Source organism: Leucopleurus acutus (genome assembly GCF_964270905.1).
Source record: "Leucopleurus acutus genome assembly, chromosome: 10".
NCBI lineage: Eukaryota > Metazoa > Chordata > Mammalia > Artiodactyla > Delphinidae > Leucopleurus > Leucopleurus acutus.
Window position 1 is genome coordinate 38761721 of NC_139153.1, and position 24035 is coordinate 38785755.

The following is a 24035-nucleotide window of genomic DNA, read 5'->3' on the forward strand; positions in this document are numbered from 1 at the left end:
GCCTGTGACCTGTTTTTGTAAATAAAGTTTTATTGGACCACAGCCAGAATCACTTGTTTGTGTATTGCCTGTGGCTGCTTTCTTACTACAAAAGAGCTGAGTAGTTGCAACAGAGATCATATGACCTATAATATGAAGTCTAAAATATTGACTCTCTGGCTCTTTACAGAAAAGTTCACAAACCCCTACCTTATACAATCAAGATGTTCTTCAAAACATGCAGTTCTAAGAAACATTCTTCCCCTGAGATACCTGAAAAGTGCAATTCTTAGTACCATATGTTCCCTTGAGAAATTATTTTTTAAAGTTTTAATAGGTGCCTAGGATATAGCAGTCTTTTTAACTATGAAGAATTAAAAACACACAAAAAACTCACTTTTGAAGCAAATTCTGTGAAATGGTATGAGTGATATGGTGGGCAATAAAGATTTGAAAGAGGGCAGACATCTCTTTGGAGAGTTCTAGCCATGGAGGAAAGGAAAAGCTGGGGCAGTGGCTGGAGAGAAGTGGTAATTCTTATTATGCCAACTTGCTGTGGTGACCACAATGTGTGAAGCAGCGAACATCCAGCAGACACTCAGAAAAAGAGCTGTCACAACACTGCCTCCCCCCGTCCCCCAACAAAGTCAGAAGAGGACTTCTGAAGGTCTAATGACTAGTAAACCAACATATGGAAATATGTTCAGCCTTAGCAGTTACAATAATGTGTGATGCTATTTTCACTAATTAGATTAGGAAAATAATTTTTAAAAATCTGACAGTATTCGTACAAGCCAGAGTTCAACGGTCACTGCAAGCAGTCCACTCACACTGATAGCAGGCACTGTTCCAGGGCTCACTACAGCCCTTGTTGCCATTTCAGCGTCACCTCAAATGGACCCACACCAAGGGACTCTCTTCCTCCTACCATTAGCCCCACCCCCCCACCCATGGGAGAAAAATTTAACCACCAAAAGAAGTCACATTGAAAAAAAGTTTATTTAAAAAAGTTCTAGCAGCAAGAACAGTAACAAAACAAAAGGAGAGACGGACAAACAAAACAAGAAGGAGGCTGTGTCCTGTGGGACTTGTCTCCACTCTTTAATCGAGTTCTTTATACCGAGCAAACATGACTCTTCGCACAGCGTCTCGGTAAGTCTCATTGGACTGTCTCTTGCTGGTTCTTCCTGGAGCTCCCACATTGGGACCCCTCATCCGGCTTTCAGTCTGTAAAACAAAGACAAACAATGAAGTGAGCTCTATGAATTAATTAGCCTCAGGGCTGGTCTTTGACTATAAGCATTTCTGGACTAGTAAGGAGCAGGATATAGGAGAATTTTTAAAGAATGCTTAATAAACAAACACTCAAGATGAATAAGGAGGGTGGCGATGCCATGATTTCAGGATACAGGATTCAACACCAGAAATGTGAGAAGCCCATCTCATATATGTGGCATTTTCAGACAGGGACTAAGACAACACAAAATGGAGAGGGTTCCCTCTTATCACCTTTTCTATCTTCTCTTCTTTTCCTTAAACATGAGGGGTGAGGCCCTTCATGGGACCCAGGACTAGTCTGTCATACAGAGTGAAGTAAGTCAGAAAGAGAAAGACAAATACCATATGCTAACACATATATATGGAATTTAAGAAAAAAAAAATGTCATGAAGAACCTTCGGGTAAGACAGGAATAAAGACACAGACCTACTGGAGAACGAACTTGAGGATATGGGGAGGGAGAAGGGTGAGCTGTGACAGGGCGAGAGAGAGTCATGGACATATACACACTAACAAACGTAAGGTAGATAGCTAGTGGGAAGCAGCCGCATGGCACAGGGATATCGGCTCGGTGCTTTGTGACAGCCTGGAGGGGTGGGATAGGGAGGGTGGGAGGGAGGGAGATGCAAGACGGAAGAGATATGGGAACATATGTATATGTATAACTGATTCACTTTGTTATAAAGCAGAAACTAACACACCATTGTAAAGCAATTATACCCCAATAAATATGTTAAAAAAAAAAAAAGAAAGAGTAAGACAAATACCGTACGCTAACACATATATATGGAATTTAAGAAAAAAAAATGTCATGAAGAACCTAGGAGTAAGACAGGAATAAAGACACAGACCTACTAGAGAACGGACTTGAGGATATGGGGAGGGGGAAGGGTAAGCTGGGACAAAGTGAGAGAATGGCATGGACATATATACACTACCAAACGTAAAATATATAGCTAGTGGGAAGCAGCCGCATAGCACAGGGAGATCAGCTCAGTGCTTTGTGACCCCCTGGAGGGGTGGGATAGGGAGAGTGGGAGGGAGGGAGATGCAAGAGGGAAGAGATATGGGAACATATGTATATGTATAACTGATTCACTTTGTTATAAAACAGAAACTAACACACCATTGTAAAGCAATTATATTCCAATAAAGATGTAAAAAAAAGAAAAAAAAAGACTGACAGCCTTCGGGGCTTTCCTGGTGGCGCAGTGGTTGAGAATCTGCCTGCTAATGCAGGGGACATGGGTTCGAGCCCTGGTCTGGGAGGATCCCACATGCCGCGGAGCAACTAGGCCCGTGAGCCACAATACTGAGCCTGCGTGTCTGGAGCCTGTGCTCCGCAACAAGAGAGGCCCGTGCACTGTGATGAAGAGTGGCCCCCGCTTACCACAACTAGCGAAAGCCCTCGCACAGAAACGAAGACCCAACACAGTAAAAATAAATAAAATAAATTAATAAACTCCTACCCCCGACATCTTCTTTTAAAAAAAAAAAAAAAAAGACTGACAGGCTTCTCAGCTCTCACGTTCTTTGCCAGCAGTGGTGAAAGCCCAGCTAATAGGCAAGGACATAGCTCTGGGCCACAGAATGAGAGGAAACTAAGTATATGCCAGGTTCATGCCACCCCTAACAAGATGGAAACCATTTCACCTCCTCTGCTGAAGCCAATCCAGGATGGCCATATCCGAGGCCTGCCCCCTTCCTCCAGCCAGTGGCCTGTTGGACACAGCCTCCTTTGCTGCTATTGTCGATGCCTTCTTTACCAACAGGCTTACGATCACTGCAAAAGAAGCATACATACTTAGACACCAGCACTTTCAAAGTGACATGCTTGTGAGCCCAATAAAAACCTCTGTCCTCTTGATTCAGATTTGCCTCCTCTTAAGAATATTAAACAGTATCTTTGAGTGCCTGCTATCTATGAAACTGGCTTTGTCCTGAGGATACAGAGATGACCAAGACCTGACTCTGTTCATGGGGAAGGATGTGAGAAGGATAATATGTGAATAGATGCTTACAGCACATTGAAGAGCTCAGCCATGGATGTAGCAACAGTATATACCTACTATGGAAATACAAACAGGGAACACAAACCTGAAGGGGCATCACCAAAAATGAGGAATTCTAACAGGAGGGTATACCTGAACTGGGTCTTAACAAATGAGGAGGTTGTGAGCTAGAAAAAGCATGGGAGGAAAGGAGGACACAAGCAAGGAGAAGTGAAAGAATACAATTTGTCCAGAGGAAGAGTGGCAGGAATTGATAAAAGGCTGCTTGAGCCAGATTGTGAAAAGCCTTGAACATCATGCTAAATCATGACTCTGTACTTCATACTTCAGGCAAAGAATCTCTAGAACCCAGGCCTCCCTTTAGGCAAGGTATATGTTCACAAAAAGGCTAGTTTTAGGAGATTTCTGTTTATAAAGGTCATTTTGATGGTAGGGTAGAAAGACTGAAGAGCAAAGATGGGGAGTAAGCAGTCCAGTTTGGAGGTGAGCTAGGAATTGGGACAAGGCTTAATTATGGATGTGGCCACTAACGATACAGAGGATAAAGGAGGAAGATTGGGACAGACCAGGTAGACCATGATGCGATGATGTTACTACTCTGAAATAGGAATACAGCAGGTTTAGCAGGACTGGACTAGAAAATAATGTGGAATATAATATTGAGTAATTGTTTAGTGTGAGGAGGCTGAGGAGTGGCCAAGAGGATATGCCCAGAAGGTAAACAGAAATAATGATTTTGAGCTCAGAAAAAAGAAATGACTTGAGATGGAGCCATAGGACTTGTTAGCCTGTGAGTGGTGGCTAAAGCCTTGGGTACCGTAGGCAGTCCAAGTCAAGAGGATGGAGGAGCAAGAATAAAGGAAAACTGAGGGCAGAGTCCTGGAGAATATCTGGAATAACCCAGAAAAGGAAGAGGAGCAGGAGAGAAGACTTAGAAGGAGGAGAGCCAGTAGAATGTGATGTGATGGGTGCTGAGAATAAAAAGGCATCTCTTTCTAGACCCAGCTACACCCAACTGACTCAGGGCTAAGGTGCTCTTCCTCCTCCTGGCTGACTCCTTCAGTTTTGTCATCGTTCAGTGTATTTCAAATTGCAGAGAATGACCCAATGGGATGCTACATTGATTAAGTGGTCCCAACTTAGCACTTCTTACAAATGCGAATAGAATAGACTAAAATAAAAATGTCAGTGTTTATTGCACAGTAAGGAAGTATTTTTCATGAAGATTTCTTTTTCAGTTATTTACACACATACATATATTCTGGGCCATGATTCAAAATAATCTCTTATTGAGGGCTGTGAACAAATAAGTTGGAATGCCAGAGCCCCAGACCCCACCTAGACTTCTTAGGGGACTTTCTCCATCAATTATCTCCCCTTTCCCCACAGGCATACTCTACCCTCGCTACTAGTTCTTTTGCTTACCAATGTAGAGACTTGTTCAAGTTTCACTAGATCAATACCCTGCCTAAAACCATTTCATAACCTCCCACTGCCCTAAGACAAAGTCTTAGCAAGGTGTTAAAGGAGCATGAACTTCAAGAACTGGACTGTGTCTGTTGAGCCAGCCTCATCTCCTTGTCACTCAACCACTTATCTTCAGTGTTCAGCCCATCAAGCTACTTACAGCTTCTCAAATGCATCATGACCTCTCTCTCTTTCATCCATGAAGCATGCAGTTCCCTCCAATTGAAATGCCCTCCCCTTCTCCACCGGATTTCTGTGTCTGCCCTACAAGACAAAGTATCACCTAAGCCTTCCTATTCTCTGTTCAGACAGTCAAGGATAATACGTGTCTTGTCCACATGAATATTCCTTGCCCTTGGTGCAGTACCTGTACACAGTGGGCTATCAGCAAATTCTGTATAACTCTGGACTCACAACTTTGGAGCTCTCTGACCAGAAACAAGCACAGGAAGCTAGAGATCATATATTTCTATCAGCAGCCAACCATTTATTCAGCACCTAATGTGTGAGAATGGAGGTTCCCTAGAGAAAAAAGTCCAAGAGTGTGACATTCTTATCAGGCTAATACGGAGGTACAGTGTTACTGATGAGGAGAGAAAGGGTTCCCAACTATAGCCACTCCAGCCCTGGTTTTGAGCAGCTAAGCAGCCAGTGATTCTTACATGCAAACATACATATTTCCTGTGTTAAGACAGGTGGTAAAAAGGCTGGGGTGAACTTCATGCTCAAGAGTTCAGACAGAACCTACTCCCGATAACCTCACTCCCCGAGAGAGAAAAAGGCAGCATGTTAAAGAAAGTGATGGTTTCATCATTAGGCTTGAGACCTAGGCTGAGTGAAGAGTTTCTAGCTTACCTGTCAGTTTCCCTGGAGTATTTAATTCGTTTCCTTTCTGGAGAATCAAAAGATTGGAGCTTTTCCCTGCGATCATTTCCTCTTTCTTTAAACCTTCCCTGTTGGTAAGCAGAAGAACAGATCTGAGACTCCCATCTGAGGGGGTGGGAGAGTGCGAAAGTTTCACTTTATTCCCGATATTTCTTCTAATGTGAAGGGATTCAACTGGTAACTCCTGGAATCTCTCATTCCTTCAAACATTCTTCTTGAGAAAGTAGTGGCTTCTCTAACTGGTAAATTTGGGAAGAATAGGCTATCTTTTCCTCTTCTGAGGAGGAGGTGCTCTCCAATACGCCTCCACAGGTGGATTCTTGACCGTCACATAAGACCTGTCATGGGCCAGTGAAGCCTGTAGCTGGGTAAGTGAGTCTGCCTAATTGGTCTAGATAGCAAGTCCATTTGGCTCTCACTCTAAGCTACTTCCTCCAACTTGGCCTTTAACAGTAAAAGATGCTATTTCAGCAGCCCTATCCAACACTCCTTCATTGATTTTAAAAGCTGGGCAGGAAAGAGGAATGTTATTTCACCTACCCAAAGACCCTAACATCACCTTTAAAAAAAGCAACTTTACTAAGGTATAATTTATAAACTATAAAATGTACCCACTTTAATGTAGTTTGATGAGTTTTGAGAAATATATACACCATCTTTTGGGGCTTCTTTGTTCTTTATCTTCAGCACAGCCTACAAATGCTATACCAGAAAGCAAAAAGAGTTGGGGGTCAAGGGAGTAACAAGTCACCAAATCTTACCTCCCGTTCTCTCCTCTCCAGATAGGCTAGCTCCTGCTCAGACTGTTTTATCTTCCGATGGATTTCCAGGTTTTGCTGAGAAGAGAGGGAGTTCTATGAGTGTAGGTCTAAAAAAAGTGGTCCTAGAAATGCTCTAGGCCTTTCCTGATAGCTGCTCTAGGACTGTAGCTCCTTTCACTGACTAACCCTCCCAAGTGATCACGGCACCATGCAAGCATCAATCCCTAACTGGTCTTGCGTTAGGCTCACCAATGGGAACCCAGGTTCTAACACTGGCTTGTCACATAGATTAGTTACATGTTGTGACACAAGACAGAATTTTATCCTACTTCTCTCCAAAGTGTAGAAGACACAAATCTGGTTTATATCTCTTTACCTAAGGTAAAAATGGGAGAGGGGAATCTGACTACACCAGTGAAGAAAACCAAATGCCCACATGCTCTGCCTACCACCACTACCACCTGCCATCCTCAGACACTATTCTCTGTGGGCACTATTCAAGCCCACAGAGAAACAGGAAAAGGAACTCCAAGGTCACAAATGAACAGATTTCTCTGAGAGTCCTGTACTCCTTGAGGGTCCTACACTCCTGAAGCGTGGCTCCTTCTGGCATATATAAGAAACTTAAGGTGTCCAGAGCAGCTCTTGTACAGAAAGGGGATTCTTTGCATTGGATTACTGCAAGGAAAGGAAAAGTGCTATAGTCCACGTTCCACTGTCCCAGGGCTAGTTCAGTTTGTGGATTCATCAGACCTCTGGCTCCTCTTTCCTGACAACAACTTTTTAATCTCTTTAGCAATTTATTAGCACTTTCATAAGAGAGCTGAATTTTAAATGTTTTGTCTGATGACTCAGAATTCCAGAAGGTCAAAGGAACTTGGAGGTAGTCTGTTGCAGGGGTTGTCAGAAGGAGCCTCTCAGAATCCTAGAAACTTTGCAGAGCCTCAACAGAGGCAGCTGGAAGAAGAGGTGTGCCTATCATCAAAGCAGAGCTTTTCAGCTTTTAGCTACATAGGACTTTGGGTTTTATATTGAGAGAAAGTCTAAATCTTATCCCCTCACGTGCTCTAGCAACATCTGCTGGAAAAGGAGTGTGAAAGAAATTACTTTATACTGAGAACACGAGTCCATCTAGGGGCTTTACTTGTCCAGAATTTGGCTCCTTGGCCAGTACATATAAATGAGAAGACTGCAAGGGAGGACCAATGTATGTCAGTTTAACACCCCAAGAATAGTTTTTGTGCCATGGCTTATAGCAATAACTCACTACATGAAGAGATGGCAGAATGTGACTCACCCTTGGGGAAAACCACACACTGTCAGAGCTAGATGGAACCAGGTGAAGCCACCAAGTATCAAAGAAGAAAAGGGCCTTATCTGAAGTCCAACTCTTAGGTTAATGGTAGAGCTAAGATGAGAAACCCAGCAGGTGAGTTTCCTTTTCCACGACCCCTTCTCCTCCTGTCTTCAGCACAGCTTCCATGTTTGGTGCCCCAGCCACAGCCATGATGCTTGCCTTGGGTCTACACCCTGAAGTTTTTTGAAGGTAGGCACCATCTTAATGTAGAGCAACTCATGAACAAAAGGTGGAGGAACAACTCATTTTTGTCTTTTTTTTTTTTTTGGCCGCGCTTTATGGCATGTGGGATCTTAGTTGCCCAACCAGGGATCGAACCTGCGGCCCCTGCAGTGGAAGGCGAAGTCTTAACCACTGGACCACAGGGAAGTCCCAGCAACTCATTTTTGAATTAAATTGATTTAATTAGAGGAGTTGGGGAAGATACAGGCTGAGGAGGACAGCATAAGCTTCTTTAGTCACTGTAATGCTCAACAGTGATAAAGAGTCAAAAGTTCGAAAGGTCAGGGCCCTTCCCTTAATACCTTGTGCAGGTCTGAAAGCTGCTGGTGTTTGCTCAGAACTTCTTTATTGGGAAACTGCCTTCTGCAGAGCAGACAAGCCAGTTTATTCCAGTCAGTGAGTTTGTCTTCTTCATTCTCCTTCTTGGTCAGCTCCTCCCGCTGCTGGGGCTGTGCTGTGCGGGGCTGTGGAGGAGGGGTCTGCTCCTCCTCCTCTTCCTCCTCATAGTCACTGTCTCCTCCATATTCACCCAGGAGGCCGATCAGTGGGTTTACCACTTTAGGCTGGTAGGAGAAGGCCAGGGATTAACGCAAACTCAACCTATATTTGGGGCCTGTTTTCTGGATATTCTGATATGGGCATCTCATTTCTTTTAGCCTGAATAATCAACTGGGTTCAAAACAGGCCCACTGACCATGTTGCTCATTTCCCAGATGGAAGCAACATGGCTCGAGCTTGACTGTTCTCCTTGTCTACTGAGATAAGCCAGAAAGTTTCCCTTAGGAGTGACTCTAGCAACAGAACAGTGATGAGAAGGAAGAGAAAGGGAAACTGACAGAGACCACAGGGAGAGTTTAAAAGTTACTTTTGAAGAGGCAGAGATAGCAACCACCTCCAAGTCACTGTAACCCATGGAGAAAAGGAAAGATAACTTTCATCAAGGCTACAGTAACTCCTAGAGCAAAAGAGATTTAGGAGATGGACTAAAAGCAACTGAAGGATAAACACTCAGGTAGACAGATTCAGTTCCTGAGTAAGGTAAAGACAAAGGCATGGTTAGGACAGATGTTATAGTGAACTGAATCAATAATGTAGAGCAGGCAAAAAGTATTTATCAGTAGCTTATAGGAAATGTTAAATAATGATGCATGATCACTGGCATATGATCAATCAAAATAAAAACAGAGGGTCTCTATTGTTATATATTTGTATTTAATCGAAATAACTTGTGATTAGATTGACACTATCACTTAAAGGCATCTAAAAAATGGGTACGAATGTTAGCATTGTTCACTCTGGCAGGCAAACTATAAAAATGACCATGCATGCACTCGACATCTAAGAGATTCTCATGCAGCACCAAAAGGTGCATTGTTCACTCTGGCAGGCAAACTATAAAAATGACCATGCATGCACTCGACATCTAAGAGATTCTCATGCAGCACCAAAAGGTAGGAAACATCAGGGCCAGGAAAATGGGTTTCCTTGGTCATTTAGAAGAGAAGAATTAACAAGACCGAGATTCTAACTTAAAAAGGGCCAGTCTGGTGGGAATGTCACAAGGCAGAGGGAAAGAGGACAGATAACTGCCTCTGATTCTCCATCAATACCCCTATTAGGAGACAGGAAAATTTACCTCATGCTTATACTCAAGAAGAGTCTTGTCTGTGAGACACAGAGAGCTAAAGGACCAACACCAAAGTGAGGCATCAACCTTTGAACTTCCCTTCCCATTCGGAACCAGCCCCAGCCCTAGCCCAGTGCATCAGCTTAGCCTTACTGGTGGAGGACTCTCTTCCTTCTTCACAGTGGGAGGCAGAGGCTTCTTAAAGACATCTTCTGGGGGAGCTGTCCCCTCACTGGCATTTTCCTGAAACTGATCAAAATCCCAGATAATTTTTATATGATACTTATAAAAGCTGGGTTTAGAGTTAACCCTGTTGAAATGAGTCTGATTTTCCAAACCTCTTAATTTGTGAAATATCTGTAATGTTACTATAATGATTCCAAAATTAAAAAAAAAAAAACTTTAAAAACATCACATTTAGTATATATTGAGTGATTACTATATGTCAGGCACCAGATGATGCATTTATATACATTATCTCCTTCAGCCTTTACTATAATCCTTCTAAATAGGCATTAATATGCTCATTTTACAAATGATTGAGAATATGGTTAGAAAGAATAAGGGGCAAAAGCAGAATCCAAGTATTAAGCCAGGGGCTTCCCTGGTGGCACAGTGGTCGAGAATCCGCCTGCCAATGCAGGGTACATGGGTTTGATCCCTGGTCTGGGAAGATCCCACATGCCGCAGAGCAACTAAGTCCGTGCACCACAACTACTGAGCCCATGCTCTAGAGCCCATGAGCCATAACTATTGAGCCCATGTGCCACAACTACTGAAGCCTGCGTGCCCATGCTCCACAACGAGAGAAGCCACCGCAATAAGAAGCCTGCACACTGCAATGAAGAGTAGCCCCCACTCGCCGCAACTAGAGAAAGCCCGCACGCAGCAATGAAGACCCAACACAGATGAAAATAAATAAATTTATAAAGAAAACAAAAAAACCCCCACATATTAAGCCAGTATAACTTTAAAGTCTAAGTTTTCAGTGGTGATCATTTTGTAATGTATAGAAATTTTGAATCACTATGTTGTGAACCAAAACTAACATAGTGTTGTAGGGAAACAAAAGAAAAACATAACAAAACACCCAAACAAACAAACAAACTCAAAGAAAAAGAGATCAGATTTGTAGTTACCAGAGGCAGGGTGGGAGTAGGGGGTGGGGAAATTGGATGAAGGTGGTCAAAAGGTAAGAACTTCCAATTATAATATACATAAATACTAGACATGAACAGTGCTGTATGTTATATATGAAAGCTGTTAAGAGGATAAATCTGAAGAGTTCTCATCACAAGAAAAAAACATTTTTTTCCTTTTATTTTGTTTCTTTATGAGACAATGGATGTTCACTAAACTTACTGTGGTAATCATTTCATCATGTATATAAGTCAAATCATTATGCTGTATACCTTAAACTTATACAGTGCTGTATATTAATTATATCTCAACAAAATTAGAAGAAAAAAGTTCTCAGACAGATTCTTTCTCTATATATATGTATCTGCATAAACACTAGTAGTATTAGAAGGGGGGGGGGGGAAAGACAAGTTATGAATTAAGCCACAGGCTAATTCATCCATTTGCATTAATGCATAACTGGTGTCAGGGTGAATCAATATAATTCTTTGGAAAACAATTTGATTTTATGTCAGGAAATGTAAAAATGTTCATCATCTTTGTTCTTGAAAATTTATCCTAAGGAAGTAATTTAAAAAAGAAAAAATAAAATGTTAAATGCTGTATATTATAACAGAATAAGATTAGAAAGAAGAGACAAACAATGTAGGAATGATGAAGAAAACAAGGTCACAGTTTTACTATGAATTTTTACCATACAGGCATGGAAGTAATAAAGAGTATTATACAAACATGAAAAAATACTTATGATCAAATATAAAGTGAATAAAGAATAGAAAATGGTATCCCCTGCCTATAGAAGTGTGTATACGGAGTCAAGCACTGAAAAGGGATGTAGGAAAGTGAAACTGTGTGGAGCTGAGGTATTGGGGTTTGAGCTGAGCCACTTTGTTCCACCATCCACAGTTTCTGTATTTAGAAAAGAGAGTGACGACAGGCTGTAAGAGGCTAGTGGACTGCCTGCTTTTTTAGTAACTCTACACCTCAAACCCAGACCTCGTCTGTCTATGACTCTTTTCTTTTAATCTGTAATTATGTGGTGAAAAGGGAGCAGATTCACAAGTCATCTTACCCTTGTCACTCCTCGGTCTTTTTTCTCCTTGCTATCTCTTTTAGACGTTTCCTTCCTGCTGCTTGACTTTCCTTGACTGGTGGGTTTCTTTTCCTTGATGTCTTCTTCCTCAGGTGACCCAGGGTCCTGGGGCACATAGACTTCTTGCTGCAATACAGTTGGAAACAGTTAAGTCTACAGAACGTTTTACTTTCCCAGTAATTCCAGATCTAAGGAGCACAGTTCCCTTCTGAGGGAAAGAACAGCTCTCTCCCTCAAGCCTAAGAAGAGACCATATCAAACAATCGAAAACTCCACTTCAGGGGCCAGGATGTAGCCAGACCACTCACTGTCCATTTTTCCAAGAACAGCACTGTTCTTGCCTGTAATGCCACAACGCATTGATTTTCTATATGTACAATAGTTAACATGAAGATTATCATCTTTAAAATCCACCTAAATAAATATAACTCAATATAAAACCTGGACTTTTTAAAACAAGAAGTAGACATGAGGTACACATAGTACAACAGTGGAGCAGCTGCCTTGAATGGAGAAATATTCAGCTTATATAGATTTAAACTTTTATACTTTTCATGTAATGAGCAACCAGAGAATACAGGGAATAAAACCTTCAAAGTAACAAATCACAGGTACTTTTCTCAAAAGAATCACTGACAAAATAACAAAGCCAAAAACTCACCTGGGTATTGGGGTCATAATAAGTTCCTGCCAAGGGGTCATAATAGTAGCCAGTAGCAGAATCATATATGTAGCAGTCAGATGAAGCTAGAGGGAATAAAACCAGAGCCAGTGTTAGTCCCTGTCCAATGAAGCCCTTGCTGGGGACTCATCAAGAACAATCTAAGAACGAGGCTGGCCAACCCAAAACAGTACAGAACCTGTAGACGATGCTCTCTGAGACATAACCCCTAGTCAACTGCATCTCTTGCCAACTTTGTGACCATGAAGATTTCAATGAATGAGTAGTCAAGCCAAAAAGAACAATAGAAATAAGACAAAGGTCACTCACACTGTTGTCCTTGTCGATTTGTATCTGAAGACCAGTCTGAATTTCTGCCACCTCCCCGCCTATCTCGGAAATATTTTTTACCCTATCACAGAAAGACAAGTTAAAATTATGGAACTTCTGATAGCCATTTACCTTAACAATTACCCACTAGAGAAAATTTAAGATCACTCTTTCAGTCACTTGAGGATTTTAATAGAGCACCCCCCAACTGCTGAAGCCTACCTGATAGTAGTGCATGTGGTCAGAATGGTCCCCAGAATCATTTCTGCAACAAACAATACAACATGTCTTGAGCCTGCTACCAAAAGCCACTTGAGGAGTGCCCAACCCTACAGATTTGCTGAGAAACTCTTTTCCCTCTTTTGTATGGAAAGGAACCAACCCAGACAGTAAGCAAGTCTGGTGATGCAGAGACTCCCGAGGGGAGGGGCAGTGGGACTCCTACAAAGCTATCGGCTGAAGCAAAACAGCAACTGAGTTGAGGGTGCCAGAGCAAGATCTGCCCCATCCCTGTAAGCTTGCCTCTCTGATGCAGCCATTTCCCAGTTACCACTCCTGGGTCAAGATGAATGAAGGAGTAAAGAAGAATAAGATTTCCCAGCACTATGGGGGTATGAACAAAGTCAAGACAGCATTTTCTTAGGATTCCAAAGGGCAAGCATATATTGCAATTTTTTCCCTGCACATCCAAGACTGTACCATCACCTGGGACCCAAAGATACCAGAGAATCAAGAGGGAAAAAACAGAAGTACCTAGTACTGCTATTTAAAGAGAAAAACAAAAACCTAGAGTCAGAACAAGGCAAGCTTCAGAAAAAGAAAACATACACACGTACCTGAAGCAACTCATACTGGGAAAGCACCACGTTTTACTACCTGTCTCTCCAGCCAGGAATAAGAGTTTCCTCCCAAAAACCTGAGTGGGGGTAGCACCCCTCTGCTTTACCTTCGTTTTCCAGTGGCCAGGTTTACAGCTACCATCTTCCCATCAATGCTAAATGGTGGATCAAGGTTCTGCAAGATCTTCACTACGCGAAGAGCTTCCTGGGGAAGCAAAGACTCATTTGAACCCAAAGAGGGAAAAGGACATGTCCCTTGAAAGAAAACTGAACATGGATTTTCCTTCTCAAAAGAAAAATTTCTAGGGCTTCCCTGGTGGCGCAGTGGTTGAGAGTCCACCTGCCGATGCAGGGGACACAGGTTTGTGCCCCGGTCCGGGAAGATCCCTCATGCCGCGGAGCGGCTGGGCCCGTGAGCCATGGCCGCTGAGCCTGTGCTCCGCAACGGGAGAGGCCACAACAATGAGAGGCCCGCATACCGCAAAAAAAAAAAAAAAATTTCTAAACATTATGTTCTGGTCATAACTGTAATACTAAGAGCACACTGGCAAAAACAGGCAACTCTTAATGAAGGGTTGATCAGAATAATGGTCAGAGGAGACATCAGTTCTTGGTATAAATTTCAGAAATTCAAATCCTCTTCTAGTCTGCAACTGTCATTGCATCAGATTCAGTTTACAAAGTCTCTTGTGATTTCTGAGCATGAAATCTAAGAAATATCAATGATTTTCATTGCTATCCTCACATTACTTCCATAGAAAAGGGCCCCACAACTAAAACTTCAAGCCACAAGAAATCTATTAAAGCAACACTTTGAGGAAAAAGAGGAAATGCTCTGTTTCCATCAAACATTAAACTGTCTGTGGCCAGGCAAAATGATTTTAAGAAATCAGAAAATTCACTAAAATCTTGAAAAGGTTTAGTCCTCAGATTTTCCACAAGTGACTAAGCTGTCACTTTATTTTAACTGGAAACTGTAAATGCCACAAGACAAAAATGGATCTGGAAAACCACTCAGAGTTCCAACTTTCAAGGGCAGTCATTTCACCTGAATGAACCCCAAGAAAAGAGTAAGAGGGGTTATGGTACCAAGTAGCAAATGAGAATTCCAAGATTAAAGTCCTTCAAACCTTCTGGAGGTTTCTATAGCCAGCCATCCCTGGCTGAGGTAGTAGGAGGTGAGGGATCCAGGGGGTGGGGGTGGTGGTGACGGATAACTACGACTCACCGCATGGGAGTCAAGGTCAATAAAGCCATAGGTGTGGCCCATGGGGCCTGTTCTGTTCTTGATGATACGGACGTTAGCAGTAGTAAGGCGGACGTAGGGCTCCAGCACTTCCACTATCACCTCAGGTGGAGTGGAACGATAGATGCGTTTTAGCATGATTGCTGAACAAACCAAGCACAAATGGGAGAGGAGAAAGGAGAGAGAGAGAAAGGTTTACATTTTTGAAGTCCTCAGAGCCTGAGTGTGTGTGTGTGTGTGTGTGTGTGTGTGTGTGTGTGTGTGTGTGTGTGTGTGTGTGTGTGTATTTTTTTTTACTGCAGATGACTGCAGATGTTACCCTGCTCTACCAAGGCTGGTGCTATAACAAAATGCTAGTCAAATACTTCATATTTTTCTTCCCCAATACTTAGATATCTAAAGTTATGCTTTGCTGCATCTGAATAGCAACTTGCTATTTGGAAGATATAGATTACTTCAGAGAGGCCGGGAAAAGCAAGAGCCTCTTCAATCAGGCCGAGCAGTTTTACTAGGGTGTAGGAAGCTGCTGGTCCAGAGCCACAACACAAGCAATCTATGTTCCAACCACAGTGGTCACGGTCTGGTACATGCCCCAACAAACCACTTACTTTTGCTTTCCCCATCCTGGCGTGTCTCCCCAGACCATGGCTCCTTCTCTCGGTCTCTTCGGAGGTGAGCCCTTCCTCCGCGAAGGAGGGAGATACCTTTCTGCTTCCTCTGGGTGTTTTCTGACGGTACTGGTATGGATGTTTTCTGAGGCTGAGGGTAGGTTATTATTCTTGCTTGGACTCTGTCGCTAGAGGAACAGAACAGAAAGAGAATCTCCAACAGGTTTTATCCCCCCAAACACTGTGATTCCTCCTTACCTGCCACCAAATACTTATACTGGAATGCTTTTATTTTGTTTTGTTTGGCTGCACCACGTGGCATGAGAGATCTTAGTTCCCCGACGAGGGACTGAACCTGGGCCACAGCAGTGAAAGCACCAAGTCCTAACCACTGGACCACCAGGGAATTCCCTGGAATAGTTTTAAAAGTCAAAGAAATACCTACAAAAAAGTCCTCTGACAGACTTTAAGCATGGCTAATAAGACAGCATATAAAATAGTTAACAGAAGAAACTACCCAGTATTTAAAAAATTTAATCTTACGAGTTTTCTATCACTTCCCCAACATTTAAATCTTTCATGAGACCCTGATCTTTATCATTATAACCAATGATAGAACAGATCTGGGGACAAAATTACCAAAGATATGGCCCTTGCTAGAAGTTTGCTAGAAACACTTATCTCAAACGTGTATGGCTAGGGGCCTTGCTTCTTCCAGTGTTACGGTACTAAGATAGCTGCTCAAATTCTGTAGAACCAGACACCCTATTCTCCGGCGAAGATAAGAAGAGACCTACCTGCACACAGCTCATTTATATGCAAATAATTACAATGGGCAAATGTCCTTCAAAATATAAATGACTCATTTCAAATCTCTTTCTAAAGCAGGATAATTTGTCCAGTTAATTGGAGGTATTTCTGCAATTAATTCATTCTTAGAGGAAGTCATGAGGCTCAAAAAGACATTCTATGGGAGCAGTGTAGAGATTACTTAACAGCAGTGACAGGCAACCAATGAATACTTGCTATGTATGTTTCCATGTTAAAGTTGTTTCAGCCATCTTAGTGGTATGGTGCTCAAGGGTTTTTATAAACCATCTGTTCATTTGTTAGAGTAGACTGAGAAAGAAGTCTTTCTTGAGGGAAAAAGTACAATTTTGCCTAATTGAAGTAATACAACAAGCTAAAAATCTCCAACCTGTCCATGGGGAAGTTATTTACTCACCTTCCCATATGCTGGTTTGGTCTCTAGAGCATGTAGAGCCTTCCCCAAAGATTTTCAGAACACCTGCTTCACAGCCCTCACTAGAGAGTAGAATCTCCACTATAGGCCAAAAGCCCAGCTAAGGAATTCTTTGTAGGCATGCTAAGTTCTAACCTTGGAACAAACAGATCTTTCAGAAGACTAACAGGATCCCAGCACTGAACTGTATTTTATGGTCATGCACTAGCTTTCCTTACAGAATAATATCAGAAAGAGGCACATAACAGTCATTGTTATAGGACTATTGTTACAGATGCCTTTGACACACTCTTCAAGGTTGTTTACCTACAGGTTCTCAGGAGAAATTAACTTTAAAACCAAGTTACTGAGAAGCTGTTAGGTTTATTACTCTATAAAAATAACACAAACCCTCAATCCTGATTATTGTCTCTTGTTTATATTTTTACTGTTACTTTAACAAATGTTTTTGTGTTGAAGATCCTCAAATGTTTAGAACGTAAATGAGAAAATAATAACAATAGCAAATTATTCCCAATAACTTCAAAGAAGCTGGGGTAGGGTGGGTGGGGTGTCCACATGGACTAATGCCATGTAGACTCCTTCTCAGTCTAATATCCTTAAAATGTATTCTGAGTAACAATACTACTGACATCTGGTCAGCTGTGTTATGGATAAGGAGCCCATAACCCATCTCATTCCCCTGGCAGAACTCTGAGATCCAAAACGATTTACTAACAGGTCACACGAAGTTAGCTATCACACTGCACTTTTAAGAGCTTTACAGATCATCTTGTATTTAGGGATGATCACTCTTTGAAGCCAAGGAAAGCATGAAATTTGTTTTGCTCAGTGCACAAAATAAAAACTACCACCTCCATCTCTACCACCACTCACCTTCCCTTGGGCACTTGCAGAATGAACATGAAGATCGGTGTCCACCAGTGCTGGTCTTACACTACAAGGGAAAGGAAAAGAATTCAAATTGACCAAAAAAAAATTTTTTTTTTAAATCTTACTTATATCCAACACAGCAACAACTGCCAAAAAATGAAAGAAATAAGCCATATCCCAGATCACCTTAAAACCTTATCAGTCTGATGTCTTCCACTCATCAGAGCTGACGTGGACTCTGATGAGCTGGTGTTTGAGAGCTGCCTCTAACAGGGTATATGGACCTTGGAGCAGCCCCAAATGCTTTTGCTCTGGACAAGGATTTCTACAGGAAGTAAACTTGACTAAGAAGACTGGACTATTAAGTGGTTTATAGGATATACTGCCCTAAAGCTGTTACCACTCAGTCTGCATCCAAAATTTGATCCTGAACTGGTTATGACAACCCTATTCAGGCTTGGCTGGAACTGAGAAGAATCCAGTGATCAATTCCTTTCTCAAACACTGATTTTAAAAAGGGCACAGAAGGAGGAGGATGATCCATAAGTAGTGTCTCTGGCAGCTATTCTGAGGATGTTAAAAGGAAAAGTTACATTCACTACCCTAGAACAAGGGAAGAGACACTTTGCATTGTGAGTGTAGTTCTTCTTATCTGAACCTATGAACAAATAGGCAAGTCTATCATTGCCCAACCCCAAACACAGCCCCAAACCTGAACTTTTGCCACTGAGCTCAGAGTGTTAGAAGGGCAGAGCTGACTGGTAAGAAACCAAAAGAGCAGGAACCATGAAAAGGATTCTATGAGTAGGGTCTTGTAGGTTGAGTAAAAGAATACCAAATGGAGGAGGAGAGAATAATAATAAAAGCAGCAGCAGCTAATGATTAAACAGCACACAGCATGTACTGGGCTTACTTTACATGTGGTCACTTGCTGATCCAAACAACTATTATCTCCCCAATTTGTAGATAATGAAACTGAGGCCTGGAGAGGTTAAGTCACTTGAGCAAGGTGATTAAAGTCAATTACTTTATTGTTCCCTTCTCTGTAAGCAGATCATACACACAGCCCTGCCCACTGTCAAGTGACTGTGGTGCCTCCCTGTAGGGTGAGTGACTTCACTGTCAGCCTTGCCACATGTCTTGCTTTGGTCAATGGAGCATGAGTGAACGTGATCTACACAGGTCTGGTAGAAGCTTTAAGAGCCAATGCTTGTGTAGATGAGCGTCCTGTTCTTTCCCTTGGCCAGGAGTCCCGATGCGGGACTAACTCCTTCCACCTGGGTCCCAGACTGAGCAGCCAAGCCGAACTGCAGCAACTGCCCACAGCCCCTGGACATGTAATGTGAGTGAAGAATATGTTTGTCAATGTAAATCACTAGGATTTGAGGGCTATTTGTTATTACAGTTGGCCCTCCATATCCACAGGTTCCACATCTGCAGATTAACCAACTACAGATCAAATATATTTGGGGGAAAAAAATTCCAGAAAGTCCCAAAAAGCAAAACTTGAATTTGCCACATGCCGGCAGCTATTCACATAGCATTTACATTGTATTATCTACTATAAGTAATCTAGAGATGATTTAAAGTACACGAGAGGATGTGCCTAGGTTATGTGCAAATACTACATCATTCTATACAAGAGACTTGAGCATCTGTGGATTTTGATATCAGCAGGGTGTCTTGGACTCAATCCCCCACAGATACCATTGGATGACTGTACAGCAGAGCTGTAAGTGGGGGAATCAGGATCCTAACCTGAGTAGGTATAATTTAAATACCATAAAATCCATCAGTTTTAAGTGTCCAATTCAATGATTTCTAGCATATCTATAATACAATCATCACCATAATCTAACTTTAGAACATTTTCTTCATCCCCAAAAGAAACCTGGTGGAGTCATCTCCCATTCTCACCCCCAGTCCTATAGAATTAATCTTTTGCGTCTGGCATAGTCTTTTCCCAGTTCATTCATGTTGTAGCACCCATCAGTACTTCATTCCTTTTTACTGCTAAATAGCATTCCACTGTATGGCTATACCACATTTTGTTTATCCATTCATCAGTTGATGGGCATTTGGGTTGCTTCTACTTTTTGGTTATTATGAGTAATACTGCTATGAATTTTTTTAAAAGTCAGTGCATTTCACATCAGGCCAAAGATCACATATGCAGGGTTGGCACCTCAACTCTTCCAGAAAAGCACAAAAATTACAAAGTATCTCTGAAACAGCTGAACAAGTGGCCTGCCATTTTAGGGAACAATTTAACCAAGCTATTCTGTTCTTTCAAGCAACAGCCTTGGCAACAGCTACATAATTCTGATGTCAGATATTAACATTTTTGTCTGCTGGTTAACAGAAAATAGAGTTCAAAACTTTCCCTTTAATGCTAGCTCCCTCCATCTCTTGATTATAAAATAAACAATATGTGTGCATTATAGCTAATAATGGAAAGTTTAAGAGACAGGGGAAAATCACTCATAATTCTAAGACGTAGAGGCAGTCACTATTAAAATGCAAAATGTTCTCAAAATTCTAATGGCCTTTTTTGCAGAAATGGAAAAGCAGATCCTCAAATGTATATGAAATTGCAAGGGACCCTGAGTAGCCAAAACAATTTTGAAAAAGAAGAACAAAATCGAAGGACTCACACTTCCCGACTGCAAAACTTACTAAAGAGTTACAGTAATCAAAACAGTGTGGTGGGTTTCCCTGGTGGCGCAGTGGTTAAGAATATGCCTGCCAATGCGGGGGATGCGGGTTCGAGCCCTGGTCTGGGAAGATCCCACATGCCGTGGAGCAGCTGGGCCTGTGTGCCACAACTACTGAGCTCTCACGAGCCACAACTACTGAGCCCTCATGAGCCACAACTACTGAGCCCACATGCTGCAACTGCTGAGGACCGCGTGCCTAGAGCCTGTGTGCCACAACAGGCAAAGCCACCGCACCACAGCCAAGAGTGCCCCTGCTCGCTGCAACTGGAGAGGGCCCATGCGCAGCAACGACGACCCAACGCAGCCAAAAACACAAAAACAGTGTGGTACTGGCATAAGGATAAAAATATAGATCAACAGAATAAAACTGAGAGTCTACAGAAATAAACCTATACATCTATGGTCAAATGATTTCCAACAAGAGTACCAAAACCATTCAACGGGGAAATAATAGTTAATTCAACAAATGGTGCTGGGAAAACTGAATATCCACATTCCAAAGAATGAAACTGGACCCTTACCTCATACCTGGAACAAAAATTAACTCAAAATAGACCAAAGATCTAAATATAAAAGCCAAAACTATAAATTTCTTAGAAGAAAACATACGGATAAGTCTTCAAGACCTTGGCTTTGGCAATGGTTTCATGACACCAAAGGACAAGCAATAAAAGAAAAAAAAATAGGGGCTTCCCTGGTGGTGCAGTGGTTAAGAATCCGCCTGCCAATGCAGGAGACACAGGTTTGAGCCCTGGTCCAGGAAGATCCCACATGCCGTGGAGCACCTAAGCCCGTGCACCACAACTACTGAGCCTGCACTCTAGAGCCCATGAGACACAACTACTGAAGCCCGCGCTCTGTAACAAGAGAAGCCACTGCAATGAGAAGTCCGCGCATCCCAATGAAGAGCAGCCCCCGTTCACTGCAACTAGAGAAAGACCGTGCACAGCAACAAAGACCCAACACAGCCCAAAATAAATAAATATATAAATAAATTTTTTTAAAAAAAGAAAAAAAAAATAGATGAATTGGACTTTATCAAAATTAAAACCTTGTGTATCAAAGGACACTATCAAGCAAGTGAAAGACAACACACAGAATGGGAGAAAATATTTGCAAATCACGTATCTGATAAGGGATAAACATCCAGAAAATATAAAGAACTCTTACAACTTTTTCTTTTTTTTTTTTTTTGGCCACACTGCACAGCTTCTGGGATCTTAGTTCCCCGACCAAGGATTGCCACTGCAGTCAAAGCACCAAGTCCTAACCACTGGACCACCAGGGAATTCCCAAGAACTCTTACAAATTAACAAGAAGACAGAGGGGAGGGATATATTGGAAGATTGGGATTGACATACACACACTACTATATATAAAATAGATTAACTAATAAGGACCTACACTGTATAGCACAGGGAACTCTACTCAATACTCTGTAATGGCCTATATGGGAAAAGAATCTAAAAAAGAGTGGATATAAATATATGTATAACTGATTCACTTTCCTGTACACCTGAAACTAACACAACATTGTAAATCAACTACACTCCAAAAAAAAAAAAAAGACAACCTAATCAAAAATGGACTTGAATAAACGTTTTTCCAAAGAAGATATACTAGTGGCTACCAACACAAGAAAAGATGCTCAACATCATTAGTCATTAGGGGAATGCAAATCATCATCATAATCATGATGATGAGATACTATTTCATACCCACTGGTGGTTGTGAAATAGTTTGATGGCTACTATCAAAAAAAAAAAGGAATATAACAAATGTTGGCAAGGATGTGGAGAAATTGGAACCCTCAGACACTGCTGGAGGGAATGCAAAATGGTGCAGCTGCTGTCTGTGGGAAACAGTTTATTGGTTCCTCAAAGAGTTAAAAAATGAAAAGTACCATATGACCCAACAATTCTACTCCTGGGCACTTCCAAAAGAACTGAAAACAGGTTTTCAAACAAAAATTTGCACATGAATATTCATAGCAGTCTTATTCTCAATAGCCAAGAAGTAGAAACAACTCAAATGTCCATCAACTGATGAACAGATAAACAAGATGTGGTATATCCATATAATATTATTCAGCCATAAAAATAAATGCAGTACTGATACACACTATAACATGGATGAACCTTGAAAACATGCTAAGTGAAAGAAGGCAGACACAAAACGTCACATAATATATGGTTCTACTTACATGAAACGTTCAGAATAGGCACATTCATAGAGATAAAAAACAGAATAGTAATAGTGGTTTCCAGAAACTGAGGGAAAGGGGAATGGGGAGAGACTGTTTAATAGATATGGGGTTTCCTTTTAGGATGATGAAAAAGTTCTAGAATTAGACAGTGTTGATGATTGCACTTCATTGTGAATGTACTTAAGGCTACTGAATTATATGCTTTAAAATGGTTAAAATGGTAAATTTAATGTTATGTGTATTTCACCACCTTTTAAAAAATAGTTAAATGTTTTCCTAAATTGACAGCTTAAGGTACTACATCCATGAACTATGAATACTTTGGTCAATGACAATCACAGCTATTCAAATTGTATTCAAAAATGTAAAGCTAAAACTTTTACTTAATTTTATCAAGTTCTACAACACTTTTAATGAATCTTGGTTCAGAAACTTTATATAGATTTTTCAAATTTATTTTTGAAACTAAACAGTAGCAATGAAAAATGACAAAATATATTTTCATGCTCATTTGCAATCAAACTGGACTTCTAAAAAGAGTATAGCCTGGGGCTTCCCTGGTGGCGCAGTGGTTGAGAGTCCGTCCGCCTGCCAATGCAGGGGACACGGGTTCGTGCCCCAGTCCGGGAAGATCCCACATGCTGCGGAGCGGCTGGGCCCGTGAGCCATGGCCGCTGAGCCTGCGCGTCCGGAGCCTGTGCTCCGCAACGTGAGAGGCCTACGTATCGCAAAAAAAAAAAAAAAAAAAAAAAAAGAGTAGAGCCTAAAATCTTTATATATGCCATTCAAGAACAATATGAAGTTGAAGAGAGGAAAAATACCATGGTACCTAAAGTTCTATATCCTTGGAAACCCCTGAATATCCAAAAAAAATGTGTATCTCTCACAGAACCAGCCTCTTTATATACATCATTCCAAACACTAATAAATCCTCTTTACCCCAGGAAGGGTAACTGGGGAGAGGTTATAAGTCAAGGGACTGTTTTTCTTTCAGTTTGTAATCAACAGAAAGCATGGCATATGTCCTTGGGAAAAGGTCTCCAACTACAGACACAGGCAGTAGCTGGGAAGCAGAAATTATAGATGATCTTGCCCTGACCTCCAGTTCATCTGAAGTGAACCAAGGAAGAAGAGCTTTGCCCTTGGCAATGCATACTACACCAGGCAGCATTCCTGTAGACATGGAGGAGCTGTGATGCTGGATCCTTACTTCTAAGGAGAGGAATTCTTGGCACTTACCCGTTTGCAGTACCAAAAATCCAGGCTTGGTACATACTCAAGGGTGACCTCTTTGTCATGGATCATTAGAGTTCCCTGTAAAGACAAAGACAGAAGCCATTAACATTAACCTTTGGAGAAACAAAGAGACAGGAAAGCACAGAGAGCCTTTCCAGTCCCTAAGTTGAAACATTTTACAAAGAGTGGGCTTATTCATCAGCAAAAGGAAATGGCTGTTATAAGCCACAGACTTGGGACAGTGTGGCAGAGCA

The 24035-nt window shown here is 41.7% G+C and overlaps 1 protein-coding gene across 1 annotated transcript in view; it reads right to left on the reverse strand.

Annotated features, from left to right (window-relative positions):
• Nucleotides 1-959: 959 nt before the first annotated feature.
• Nucleotides 960-24035, reverse strand: part of RBM6 (RNA binding motif protein 6) — a 105564-nt gene continuing 82488 nt past the window's right edge. Inside the window, 17 exon segments of the mRNA XM_082847684.1 lie at nucleotides 960-1206; nucleotides 2912-3041; nucleotides 5593-5690; nucleotides 6384-6458; nucleotides 8265-8525; nucleotides 9743-9838; nucleotides 11802-11948; nucleotides 12484-12569; nucleotides 12814-12895; nucleotides 13036-13078; nucleotides 13760-13857; nucleotides 14881-15041; nucleotides 15507-15574; nucleotides 15576-15624; nucleotides 15627-15688; nucleotides 17622-17686; nucleotides 23785-23859. Coding sequence (XP_082703810.1) covers nucleotides 1081-1206; nucleotides 2912-3041; nucleotides 5593-5690; nucleotides 6384-6458; nucleotides 8265-8525; nucleotides 9743-9838; nucleotides 11802-11948; nucleotides 12484-12569; nucleotides 12814-12895; nucleotides 13036-13078; nucleotides 13760-13857; nucleotides 14881-15041; nucleotides 15507-15574; nucleotides 15576-15624; nucleotides 15627-15688; nucleotides 17622-17686; nucleotides 23785-23859 — 1722 coding nt within the window. The 3' untranslated portion in view covers nucleotides 960-1080.